General features: G+C 46.2%; 2 protein-coding genes across 4 annotated transcripts in view; one reads left to right on the forward strand and one right to left on the reverse strand.

Moving 5' to 3' along the window:
• LOC114564900 (elongation factor 2) lies at positions 1-8834 on the reverse strand. Of its 2 annotated transcripts, none has more exons than XM_028592562.1 (14): positions 8667-8834; positions 7114-7328; positions 5841-6022; positions 5513-5724; positions 4880-5058; positions 4406-4511; positions 3519-3771; positions 3173-3368; positions 2908-3031; positions 2506-2748; positions 1754-2107; positions 1460-1642; positions 837-969; positions 1-669 (listed from the first exon to the last, which is right to left on the reverse strand). In XM_028592562.1, the coding sequence occupies exons 1-14, from the start codon at positions 8667-8669 to the stop codon at positions 476-478; spliced, it is 2577 nt and encodes an 858-aa protein (XP_028448363.1). In that variant the 5' UTR covers positions 8670-8834; the 3' UTR covers positions 1-475. The 2 variants fall into 2 exon arrangements, with proteins under 2 accessions (XP_028448363.1, XP_028448364.1); XM_028592563.1 differs by lacking the exon at positions 8667-8834 and adding an exon at positions 6208-6329 and having other exon boundaries at positions 7114-7199.
• The window catches only part of LOC114564901 (cyclic AMP-responsive element-binding protein 3-like protein 3-A), a 21867-nt gene continuing 18507 nt past the window's right edge, over positions 8750-12109 (forward strand). The window contains exon 1 of one of the 2 annotated variants that reach the window (XM_028592565.1): positions 8750-9188. The gene's annotated coding sequence lies outside the window, so the exon portion shown is untranslated. Of the gene's footprint in view, positions 9202-12109 lie in introns of both variants that reach the window. The other variant, XM_028592564.1, reaches the window with a different exon arrangement.

Below are 12109 nucleotides of genomic sequence, written 5' to 3' on the forward strand. Positions count from 1 at the left end.
TGAGTTGTATGTTTTTATTAATACATCCACTGAACAACGGTCGAATGCAGGGAGTTTGAATTCTGTAACACTTTCTTGTGGCTTTTATAGTTTTATCTGGCCAAGGATCCATGTTAATATGCATTATTGCAGCAGTATCACAGTGCACTGTAAAGGCCCATCCTGGCAGATAAGAGGGGGGGGGAAAAAAAGGGGGAAGATGTGGAGGAATAGAAGAAACAAGGAATACAACTGCTTTGATCCAATTGTTCCCCCAAACCCTCACCCTAGGCACTTGGTGTACTGTAGCTGTGAAATGAAAAAAAGCATCACTGCTTCCACTAGCCTACAACAAAAGTTTAAAGCTTTGTTTCTGCTCCGGACTCAAAGTCAAAACAATTTGTGCGATGTGTCTTTAAGCCTGTGCAAAGATTTAAAGTGCCCACGGGGTAGGGTCTAGAGATTGATTTGGTATTTTATAACCTGGGCTCAGCGTCTACAGTTTGTCCAAGTAGTTGTCTACGGCAGGAATGCCCTCTTTTAGACCTTTGCGTTTCCTGATTTCAGCGACAACCAGGAATGGTTTAGTGGTGGGGTCGCTGGGGTCTCCAGGTAGAATCTGCCAGTGGTCAAAAATACACTGAGGAAAGGCCTGGCCTCCAGTGTTGCTGCGCAGGTCAGCTGTGAACCCTGGAGGCAATACATACAGATAAATACATTTAAATAGTGGAATATTCTTCTCTGCTAAGATTAGAGAAATAAGATATTCATACAATATTTGTCATGAAACTACAAAAGTAGGAGTCAGATCCCACAACGAAAGACATTGTACAGGACAGACTAAAACACAAACTCACCAAAGGACTCGTTGACAGGAAGGTAGGCTTTCACCACAAACATGGGAGTGCCAATCACTTGGGATTCCTCAAACACATGTCCTCGTTTCCTGTTCAACACGCCGTAGATGCCACCGACCACCTGCTCCGGACACTGCACGCACAACAAGCACAGAAGTCAGACATGAAGTGAGAACTGGCATCAGAGAGTTGTCAAGCATAATTCTGATGATGAGTAAAGTGGCAAGGTTTTTCACATTGAAAAATTGTACATAATTCCATAATGGTACGGTCATAAACAACTCATTTGAAAACCTAAAATCACTTCTTAAAAATCGGCAAAACTTTTGTAGATCTGTCATAGATATACACTTAAAAAGGAATCATTTTCTGTCATCTTTCGTCCGTCCCTTTTGTAGTTGTAGACCTAAAGTGCCTTATAAGTCATGCTTTTTTAATTAAAATTTAATCAAAATATAATAAAATGTAGTCTGTATCAATCAGTCTGCAATCAATTATAACAGAAACTTGAATGTTAAAATAAAATTGACAGATTTACAAAACTGATTTAGGGTCCTTTACAATTGGACCATTTCCCAATGTTAAAAGGATTTACTTTGGAGGTAATATGCCTCTATACACACCTGTATCTCCACCAGGTACACAGGCTCCATGAGTCGTGGCTGAGCGGTGAGCTGGCAGGCGTACAGGACCCTACGAGCTGTGGGAATAATCTGTCCTCCACCGCGGTGGATGGCGTCTGTGTGCAGCGTCACGTCGTGAATGTCAAAGCGAACTGCGCGCATATTCTCCTCACATAGAGCGCCCTGCACGGGGAAGACAGAGACTGCAACCTCATTCTCGGGAGTATACAAGTACAAGCTTTTAAAAGAACAATATCACAAATGCATCAGAGCCATGTTGCATCTGCTGCCCACCTCTTTAGTCGCCCACTGGAAACCAGCCACGACGCTGTCCTTGATCTCGTTGAGGTACTGAACCCCCTTTGTCACGTCCACCAGCAGGTTGGCCCCGCTTCCGTCTGGGCCGAAGCACCAGATCTTCCTGGCTTCGGTCACCTCCCACTCATACTTGTCGGCGAGGTAGCGGGCACGGACCTTGAGCTCCTGGCGATGGCCGACCTCCCCCTTCTCGATATCATCAGCCAGGCCGTCGGGGAAGGGGCGGGACTTCATGAAGAGACGATTGTGCTTGTTGGGGGACTTGGACAGACACATCTGGTATGATTCTTCCGTCACCGTCTCTCTGTAAGACACGACTGGGTCTGATTTCTGGAACGAGATGAAGGAAAAGGTAGTCTTTGAACAAAAGTGTTTCTCTTTTTTTTATTATTATTATTTTTGGGGCATTTTAGGCTTTTATTTATAGCTGAAGACATGAAAGGGGAGAAAGAGAGAGGGGGAATGACATGCAGAAAAGGGCCACGGGTTGGAGTCGACCCCGCGGCAGCTGCGTCGAGGAGTAAACCTCTGTATGAAGTTTCGGCGCGCGCTCTACCAGGGGAGCGACACAGGCGTCCCACTTTTAAGTGTAAATTCTTGTTCATCTTGTTATTCTCAACTCTGGCACTATTTTCCTAGCTTTGCGGTTGAGCTGAAAAACTTGTTGTTCAAATGTAACTAATCACATTCAGACAGCTTTATAAAAATCTCCGTTCTCCTTGTCTCACCTTCAGTGGAACGCCGGCGTGGTCCTCCTCCAGGTCCTTCAGGCAGATCTCCAGGTGCAGCTCTCCTGCTCCGGCGATGATGTGCTCCCCGGATTCCTCGATGATGCACTGCACCATGGGGTCAGACTTGGCCAGACGCTTCAGTCCCTCCACCAGCTTGGGCAGATCAGCGGGATTCTTGGCCTCCACAGCAACTCTGACCACAGGGCTGACACTGAACTTCATCACCCGCAAGTTGTGGGCCTGCGGACGGAGCCAGAGTCATTATGCTAAGTCTTGTTCTAACAGGAAGAACTATGCTGACAGCAAGCAATGATTCAGCATAAATAACTATTGATGCACTGTGTGGTGCACCATAATTGAAACTTCAGTATATAAGGGGAAAAAAAGCAATGTTCATACATGTTCATAGGTGGTAATCGTCCCCGTCTTAACAAGGAACTGGTCTACTCCAACAAGACCCACGATGTTGCCACATGGGACATCTTCAATAGGCTCCACATACCGGCCCATCATCAGAACAGTCCTGGATGGAGGGAACGAAGGACATTGTTATGAAAAGTTAACATCAAATACACAAAAACATGTTACAATTTAGAACAAATTTTTCTCTGTTCTCCTACCATCCCAGGCCTCTGTGTAGTGGCTTCTACATCAACATGCTCACCTCTGGATGGGTTTGATGTAAAGGTCCTCCTTCTTGCCAGGGGTGTAGTTTGGCCCCATGATGCGCACTTTCAGGCCAGTGGACACACAGCCAGAGAACACACGGCCAAAGGCGTAGAAACGACCCTTGTCGGTGGTTGGGACCATCTTGGAAATGTACATGACCAGAGGAGCCTTAGGATCGCAGTTTTTAATACCTGAGAAGACAGCAGAGATAGTAAGCCCTGAATATAGTATAGCCCAAAAAAAAAGCTTACAAATTTGGTCATTATTTTTAAATCATCATATCGAATGATGTCTTCTCCAGAGGGTCAAGGTGTGTGGTGCTGTGAAAATGTTCCACTGACCCATGGCGGCCTCGTCGTCTCCCGGCCCTTCATAGAGAAGCTCACAGCGGTATTTCTGTGCCGTGACGGGGGAGGGCAGGTGGATGGTGATCATCTGGAGCAGGGCCTCTCCGGCAGGCAGCCAGCGGCGCATCACAGCCTTCAGCAGGGCCTTCCCCTCTTTCTCCTTGTCCTCAGAGTCTAGTTTGACGTTCAGCTTCTCAATTAGTTTGGCTGTTTCGTCCTTCTTGAAATTCATGATTGCATCAAAAACCTAGGACAGTAAGAGATGGCAAAACGAAGGGATTAAACTTGAGTTCAAAGCCCTAAAGTCATCCTTAACATTTTTTAGAGCCCTTATGTGTACACTTTTATGCGATCTTAAAATAATTCTGATTGCAAGTTTTTTGTTTGTAGAGAAATTAGACAATACTGGTGCAGTCTATGTGTTTGGCTTTCAGCACATTGGTCTTAGTGTCCTCCAGGTTGTATGCAGTTGCTGTCTACTATAACGTCTTTTTTTTTGGTGCTACCGCTACAAGGTAAGAGGACAGAGATGTTCGAATCCTACATGCAGGTGCTTTAAAAGTTTGTTTAACAATAGGCCTTTTTCACAGCAGACATGTTGACATGTCATAGTAGGAAAAGCACAGGTGTATTCAAAACCATTAATGATGGCTGCATTCCACTTAGGAGAGGCCCTGGTATTGTGCATGCTGACTCACTGAAATAGCTTACTGGGACACTGATGGAATTGAGCCATGTTAAGGTTATCAATTTCAGATGAGCTTTTCCTACTATGACAAGTCAAAATGTCTGCTGTGAAAAAGGTCCATACAAAGAATTAAGATCTGGCTTGGTAAACATATTCATTGTAGGTTTATGTCACTATTTGTCTCTCCATTCACCTTAAAGATGGGGTCCAAAACGAGCTGGCAGAAGGAGCGGGGAAGTTTCTGTCCATCAGCACCGGTGGCCGTCTTACTGAACTTGCCGGCAACTGGGTCAAAAAATCTGTGCACAGAAATGATCGCACGTCATGACACTCAGATAATTGACACCTAGTTTATAATCCTCTTCAATTGTGCAGTATGTGCCAGCTGTTGTGAAGATTCTTTGGTGTGTGCAAGAAAATTTGACAACTTAACACCAGTTGAAAATCTAGGTTTTGGTTTTAATTCTTGTGATGTAGAAGTGTACTCCAAGGTGTGGTCTGTGCACGGTGACATCCCTGTTGGGCGTGGTTACAGGTGCAACAGAGCACACTTCTGAGAGAAAACGCACTTGGAACTTCCAACCAGAGAGGGCAGTGAAAAACATTGCTTTTCAGCCTGGCGTTAAGTTACTATGTGAAGCATATTTCTGTGCGGATGTGTGTTTACCTTTCTCCCCACAGTTTCTTCATCATGTCCTCCACCTTCTTACACCTCTCTGCTGGTCCCAGTTGAGCGTCTCCTTTCGCAGTGAACTTCGCCACATACATCTCAGCAAACTGCTTCAAGGTGAAAGCCCAGCCATGGAGGCCAGAGCCGAACCCGACTGTACCAACAACCGGGTCAATCTGAGAGAGAGAAAAAAAAAAAAGTCCAGTATTCTTTGTAACCGCAGATACCGTAAATGTATAGCAACAATTCCCAGCTTTCCCTCTTGAATGCAAGACAGGGGAGGAGTCAAACTTGAATTCGGGGGCGACTTTCTTGGTTGGTTATTTATATTGTAGTCTATTGACTGTGTTGATGATGTCAGAGACCTTAACAAAGGGGCTGGTGATGTAACGGAGGCTGACGCTGAGGTCGGCAAATGTTGTATGTTGATTACATAATGTTGATTCTGTAAGTGCGTTATGCACTTTTCCTACTCTGTGTAGGCTACTTAGATGCTGCTACCCATGCTCCTTGCACAGCAATTTCATTTAGTTTTCACACCCTATCGCCCTTCGGGGACACAACTACAGTTCAAGTTGAAGTTTTAGCATATCTTTGTGCGTCTGAGTGGTGTTTAAGCATCTGCCTCACCATGATGTTCCCCATGGGTCCCGCCTCATCCTCTCCATAGGTGGAGATAATGACGTTGACATTCTCCACGATACGCTGAAAGGTCTGGAAGAGCTCGTCTGGCTCCAGCTGCAGCTCCAGTAGAGCCCGGTCCATCTTGTTCATCATCAGAACCGGCTTGATGCGCTCGGCGATGGCCTGCCGCAGCACGGTCTCAGTCTGCACACACACACCTGTCAGAGGAAACAGACAAGTGAGCCTGGGTGAAAAACGAGAGTATGTGTGTGTGTGTGTGTGTGTGTGTGTGTGTAGGATGTGGAGGCGAGGGTGTCAGCCGTCATGTAATTACCTGATACACAGTCCACCACCACTAGGGCTCCATCAGTTACCCTGAGGGCTGCAGTGACCTCAGAGGAGAAGTCAACGTGACCAGGAGAGTCAATCAGGTTGATAAGGAAGCCGTTTCCGTCTACACATTGCTTGATAAACGCCAGGTCGTTATCTGCGAGCTCATAGTACATAGAGATGGCCCTGAATAACAGAGGGGACAGTGAAAGGCTGGGGACATGTTCACCGTTCACATATCGCTACCTTTGCATCATTCAAATAAATGTAAAAAAAAAAGAAAAAGGATGGATTCAATTAAGTTCAACTGAATGAATCTCTAAAGTGAGTTGTCACAATACTGGAATGAGCTAGACGCTCGTCTAACTTACCACTAACGAGGCAGACATGGCTGAGTGGAGACTTTCCAGTTCAAATGCTTCAAACTGGCTTGACTGGAATGAGTTCAGTAAATATTTACTGATGTGATTCAATGTCAGTGCTGGTGCATTTACTGGAATCAGACAGAAACATCCTGAGTGGATTTTAGAAAATGCAGCATCCTGTAATGTGATATTTAAATAACGGAACTCAAAATGGGACTGTAACATGGCTAGAATAACAATTTCCCCAGACAAACATGTGTTCTGCCTTTACAAACGTATTTCTGAGATCTGCAAAGAAAACAAATACTCATATAATACTTTCAAATCAGACAATGTGGAAGCATTTAGGTATTTCATGTTAATAACTAAGTTGTATAACTATAACTAAGTTGTGCACATGTACTATTGGGAAAATGTTTCTTTGGTTTCCTACGTTTGAAATTTAAGGCCCTGAAAACTTTTTTTTTTTTTTTTTTCTTACAATGAACAATGAATGATGTGTTCCCGCCAAAGTTAGAACAGTTTTGCTTATTACAATTGAGTGATTTCTGTTTGTGCTTGTCACACCTGTTTTAAAGTAGGCGGGACTCATGGACAACATGATGTCATTTCTGTGCATTAGCGTTTTGGAAACAATGCTTTGGCAACCTGTTTGGGGTGGTTACTTTATGTTGTCAATCTATCTGATCAAACTGCACCCACACAGTCCTGATGAAGTAGGTTAGCTGAGATTTTAAGGGTTAAACTCTTATTAATATAATACCTAAGTATGTGTCTTCCACCAAAATTGAACTTTAATTGTTGCTTAGTCATGAATAATTTACCGTATTATACGTACAAGTTTAACCACCTTTAATAGGTTGCACAAAAAACACTGAGCTGTTTCTAAACCCACTTCTCTGAACCACATACGTTGATTTGATGGTGATGCAGCGCTCCTGCTCGTCTTTGCGCGTGTCTGTGAAGCGTGTCTCTCCGGCACGGGATGAAGCAATGATCCCTGCCTTGGACACCAGCGAGTCAGTCAGAGTGGACTTCCCATGATCCACGTGGGCAATCACAGACATGTTCCTGATGTTGGACTTCTTGTCCATAATGGCGCGGATCTGATCCACAGTGAAGTTCACCTGGTGGGGGGAATGGGGAGGCGGGGGGGGGTGGGGGTTACATTCATCCATTTACAACCAGCTGAGGTTCATCTTATTCATCATATTGTATTTATTTATGTCCACTACCAGATCTGCAGTCATTCCAAGTAGTTATAAAAAGAAAGAAACTTGAAACTGAATCCATCAGCCTGACTAGGAGGAGAGAGTAGGTACTGCATGAAGACTCTACCTTCTGGTTCCTAATCTAGTGACACATCAGGAATGACTGAGTCACCACTAACTTGCTGCAGCTGAATGGGCCTAGTTGAACCAATTCACAATCCCAAGGGAACAGAATGTCATGATTTCATACCTTAAATTCTTCATATTAAGGTGAAATGTACTTTAATAGACTAATAACAAGCAATACATGTTGCTGATGCTTAATCCTCTGAGATCACAAATAAGATACAAGGCCTAAAATACAGGAAAAAAAATTGATGTATGCTAACTTAAGTAGGTCTGGACTAGGTCTAAAACATTTTTTTTAAGATGATAAAGGCTTTTTAAAGAGATTTTTGTCCATAGTTTGGTAGAATTTAGGCATTTTCACCGTAAGACTATGTGGGTCTCAGTATCATAAATGTACTTGTTAAAATGAAAATAATAATAAAAAACAAATCATCATTTCTAGCATCCTAAATGCCTTCAGTCCACACAATAATCATAGAAATATCAAGTTTTGTATGTCCGGACATTCACTGAGACATAGAGATCATAGCATAATAATAAGTCCTTATACGCCATTATTAATCACCGTCCGCCATTGAAAATTCACTGCATCGATGTCGGTGCCATATTGTAAATTATAATATATTTTGTCGCGTGGTAGAGAAAGAGTTATTGCGCAATATCTTTTAATCTAACCTAAATCTACAATTTAGCATAAACAGTATTCGCCGACTTTATATAAGACATGTGAGCATGTGCTTTCTCTCTTAACAGCATGTAAACACATGATATTTGTACAGTCATGCCACTGTAGAGGCTTAATATTAAAGGATTTTCTAAGAACGTCACAGCGGGCCGGGCAGTAAAGGCCAGAGCGCTGTTTCCTTATCAACTGGCTGCTGCGTACGTTGTTAACAGCCCACATCCAGAGCCTTTATGGGACCAGTTAACGCCACTGGAGCATCGGCTGCCCATTCACACACACCTGACACGCTCAACTGCAGCTTGTTGCACCGAAACCATTACCATTATAACTATACATGAAGTTTACACGGTGGGGCGGCTGACAGCCAGCTTCTCAACCGCTACCGATAACTTAAATCAAAAACACAAATATCTGCGCCTGTAAGCCCCGTATCGACTCACCATTTTGTCTGCAGATCGTTGGTCTTTGAGTTTAACGGTTTATTGCTGTAACACACTGCCTCAGAGCAGGCAGTCCCGTTTGGTAATAGAAGAGACGCTGCTGCTGCTGCTGCTGTTAACTTGCTGTTACTGCGTGCGAATGCCGGATGCATGGCAGGACAGAGGCTGTACCAGCAGGGGGCGCTGCTGCTCAACAGCCGGGTCCCAAGACATAACTGCCCACTGCTGTACTCGTAGACATGTAAAACAATGGTTTAATACGGACTGGGCATTTTTATAGCGCCTTTTTAGTCTTCCAACCACTCAAAGTGCTTTACACTGTATGTCACATTCACACACACACACACACAGCTTCCTACTTCGACTTGCAGACTGGAGGAGCCGGGATCGAACCACCGATTAGTGGACTACCCGCTCTACACCTTGAGACTCAGCCGCCCGTTATATCCGATGGTTATATCTATGGCTGCAACGTTACTGCTGAGCTTCTGCTGCTAGCTAGGTGGATTCATGCTTGTGCATGTGAGAAAGAAAAGTAACTTGACCATGCATTGCATTTTAATTTAATTTTGTCCAAGTAGTTATTATTTTTAATTATGGTGTCCTACAAAAGCAAAGAAAAAAGCTGAAGTTGAATTTCACTAATGTCAAGTACCATAGACGTTTTACAGTCTATGAATGGTACTCTGCTTAGCTAACATTAAGCTAGTTACCTTTGGGCAGGACCAGTTCAACGTTTTTTGTTTTCCACAAATGTATTAAGCTGCGTTCTTATTTATGTGTGGTGACAATGTTAGCTAGTTCATTAAAATTCATATATTTAAATGACAAGAAACAGCTAACTAGCCGGGAAAGTAAGTAGTTAAATGTAGCTTAAGCTAATCAGGGCTATTAGCCGTGGCTATCTCTATAGGCCTTTAAAGAATTTGGGTCTCTTCAGCAATGTTTTTAGTTCCATCCATCCATCCATCTTCGTCCGCTTATCCGGTGTCGGGTCGCGGGGGGAGCAGCTCCAGCAGGGGACCCCAAACTTCCCTTTCCCGAGCAACATTAACCAGCTCCGACTGGGGGATCCCGAGGCGTTCCCAGGCCAGGTTGGAGATATAATCCCTCCACCTAGTCCTGGGTCTTCCCCGAGGCCTCCTCCCAGCTGGACGTGCCTGGAACACCTCCCTAGGGAGGCGCCCAGAGGGCATCCTTACCAGATGCCCGAACCACCTCAACTGGCTCCTTTTTCGCAAAGGAGCATCGGCTCTCCGAGCTCCTCACGGATGACTGAGCTTCTCACCCTATCTCTAAGGGAGACGCCAGCCACCCTCCTGAGGAAACCCATTTCGGCCGCTTGTACCCTGGACCTCGTTCTTTCGGTCATGACCCAGCCTTCATGACCATAGGTGAGGGTAGGAACGAAAACTGACCGGTGGATCGAGAGCTTTGCCTTCTGGCTCAGCTCTCTTTTCGTCACAACGGTGCGATAGATTGAATGTAATACCGCACCCGCTGCGCCGATTCTCCGACCAATCTCCCGCTCCATTGTCCCCTCATTCGCGAACAAAACCCCAAGGTACTTGAACTCCTTCACTTGGGGGTAAGGACTCATTCCCTACCTGGAGAAGGCATTCCATCGGTTTCCTGCTGAGAACCATGGCCTCCGATTTAGAGGTGCTGATCCTCATCCCAACCGCTTCACACTCGGTTGCGAACCGATCCAGTGAGTGCTGAAGGTCACAGGCCGATGATGCCATCAGGACCACATCATCTGCAAAGAGCAGCGATGAGATCCCCAGCCCACCAAACTACAACCCCTCCCCACCCCGACTGCGCCTCGATATCCTGTCCATAAATATTACAAACAGGATTGGTGACAAAGCGCAGCCCTGGCGGAGGCCAACCCTCACCTGAAACGAGTCCGACTTACTGCCGAGAACCCGGACACAGCTCTCACTTTGGTCGTACAGAGATTGGATGGCCCTGAGTAGAGACCCCCTCACCCCATACTCCCGCAGCACCTCCCACAGTATCTCCCGGGGCACCCGGTCATACGCCTTCTCCAAATCCACAAAACACATGTAGACCGGTTGGGCATACTCCCAGGCTCCCTCCAGGATCCTTGTAAGAGTGAAGAGCTGGTCCGTTGTTCCACGACCAGGACGGAATCCGCATTGTTCCTCCTCAACCCGAGGTTCGACTATCGGCCGAACCCTCCTTTCCAGCACCTTGGAGTACACTTTACCAGGGAGGCTGAGAAGTGTGATACCCCTGTAATTGGCACACACCCTCTGGTCCCCCTTTTTAAAAAGGGGAACCACCACCCCAGTCTGCCACTCCTTTGGCACCGTCCCAGACTTCCACGCAATGTTGAAGAGGCGTGTCAACCAGGACAGCCCCTCCACACCCAGAGCCTTGAGCATTTCTGGACGGATCTCATCAATCCCCGGGGCTTTGCCACTGTGGAGTTGTTTGACTACATCAGTGACTTCCGCCTGGGAAATCAACGACCCCGTCCCCCGTCATCCTCCAGCTCTGCCTCTAACATAGAGGGCGTATTAGTCGGATTCAGGAGTTCCTCAAAGTGCTCCTTCCAACGCCCTATTACCTCCTCAGTTGAGGTCAACAGTATCCCATCCTTACTGTACACAGCTTGGATGGTTCCCCGCTTCCCCCTCCTGAGGTGGCGAACAGTTTTCCAGAAGCACTTTGGTGCCGACCGAAAGTCCTTCTCCATGTCTTCTCCAAACTTCTACCACACCCGCTGCTTTGCCTCTTTCACGGCAGAGGCTGCAGCCCTTCGGGCCCTTCGGGCCCTTTGGGCCCTTCGGTACCCTGCAACTGCCTCCGGAGTCCTCCGGGATAACATATCCAGGAAAGACTCCTTCTTCAGTCGGACGGCTTCCCTGACCACCGGTGTCCACCACGGTGTTCGTGGGTTACCGCCCCTTGAGGCACCTAAGACCCTAAGACCACAGCTCCTCGCCGCAGCTTCAGCAATGGAAACTTTGAACATTGTCCACTCGTGTTCAATGCCCCCAGCCTCCACAGGGATGCACGAAAAGCTCCGCCGGAGGTGTGAGTTGAAAGTCTGTCGGACAGGGGCCTCCTCCAGACGTTCCCAATTTACCCGCACTACACGTTTGGGCTTACCAGGTCTGTCCAGAGTCTTCCCCTACCCCCTGACCCAACTCACCACCAGATGGTGATCGGTTGACAGCTCCGCCCCTCTCTTCACCTGAGTGTCCAAAACATACGGCCTCAGATCAGATGAAACAATTATGAAATCGATCATTGACCTTCGGCCTAGGGTGCTCTGGTACCAGGTACACTTATGAGCATCCCTATGTTCGAACATGGTGTTCGTTATAGACAATCCATGACTAGCACAGAAGTCCAACAACAAACAACCACTCTGGTTTAGATCAGGGAGGCCGTTCCTCCCAATCACGCCT

The sequence above is a fragment of the Perca flavescens genome, chromosome 12, assembly GCF_004354835.1.
Source record: "Perca flavescens isolate YP-PL-M2 chromosome 12, PFLA_1.0, whole genome shotgun sequence".
Lineage (NCBI taxonomy): Eukaryota > Metazoa > Chordata > Actinopteri > Perciformes > Percidae > Perca > Perca flavescens.

Coding starts and splice junctions, on each gene's coding strand:
- LOC114564900 (XM_028592562.1), bottom strand. Junction 3,369..3,518: donor AGACGACGAGGCCGCCATGG/GTCAGTGGAACA, acceptor CTGTCTTCTCAG/GTATTAAAAACTGCGATCCT. Junction 1,643..1,753: donor TCCAGTGGGCGACTAAAGAG/GTGGGCAGCAGA, acceptor TTCCCCGTGCAG/GGCGCTCTATGTGAGGAGAA.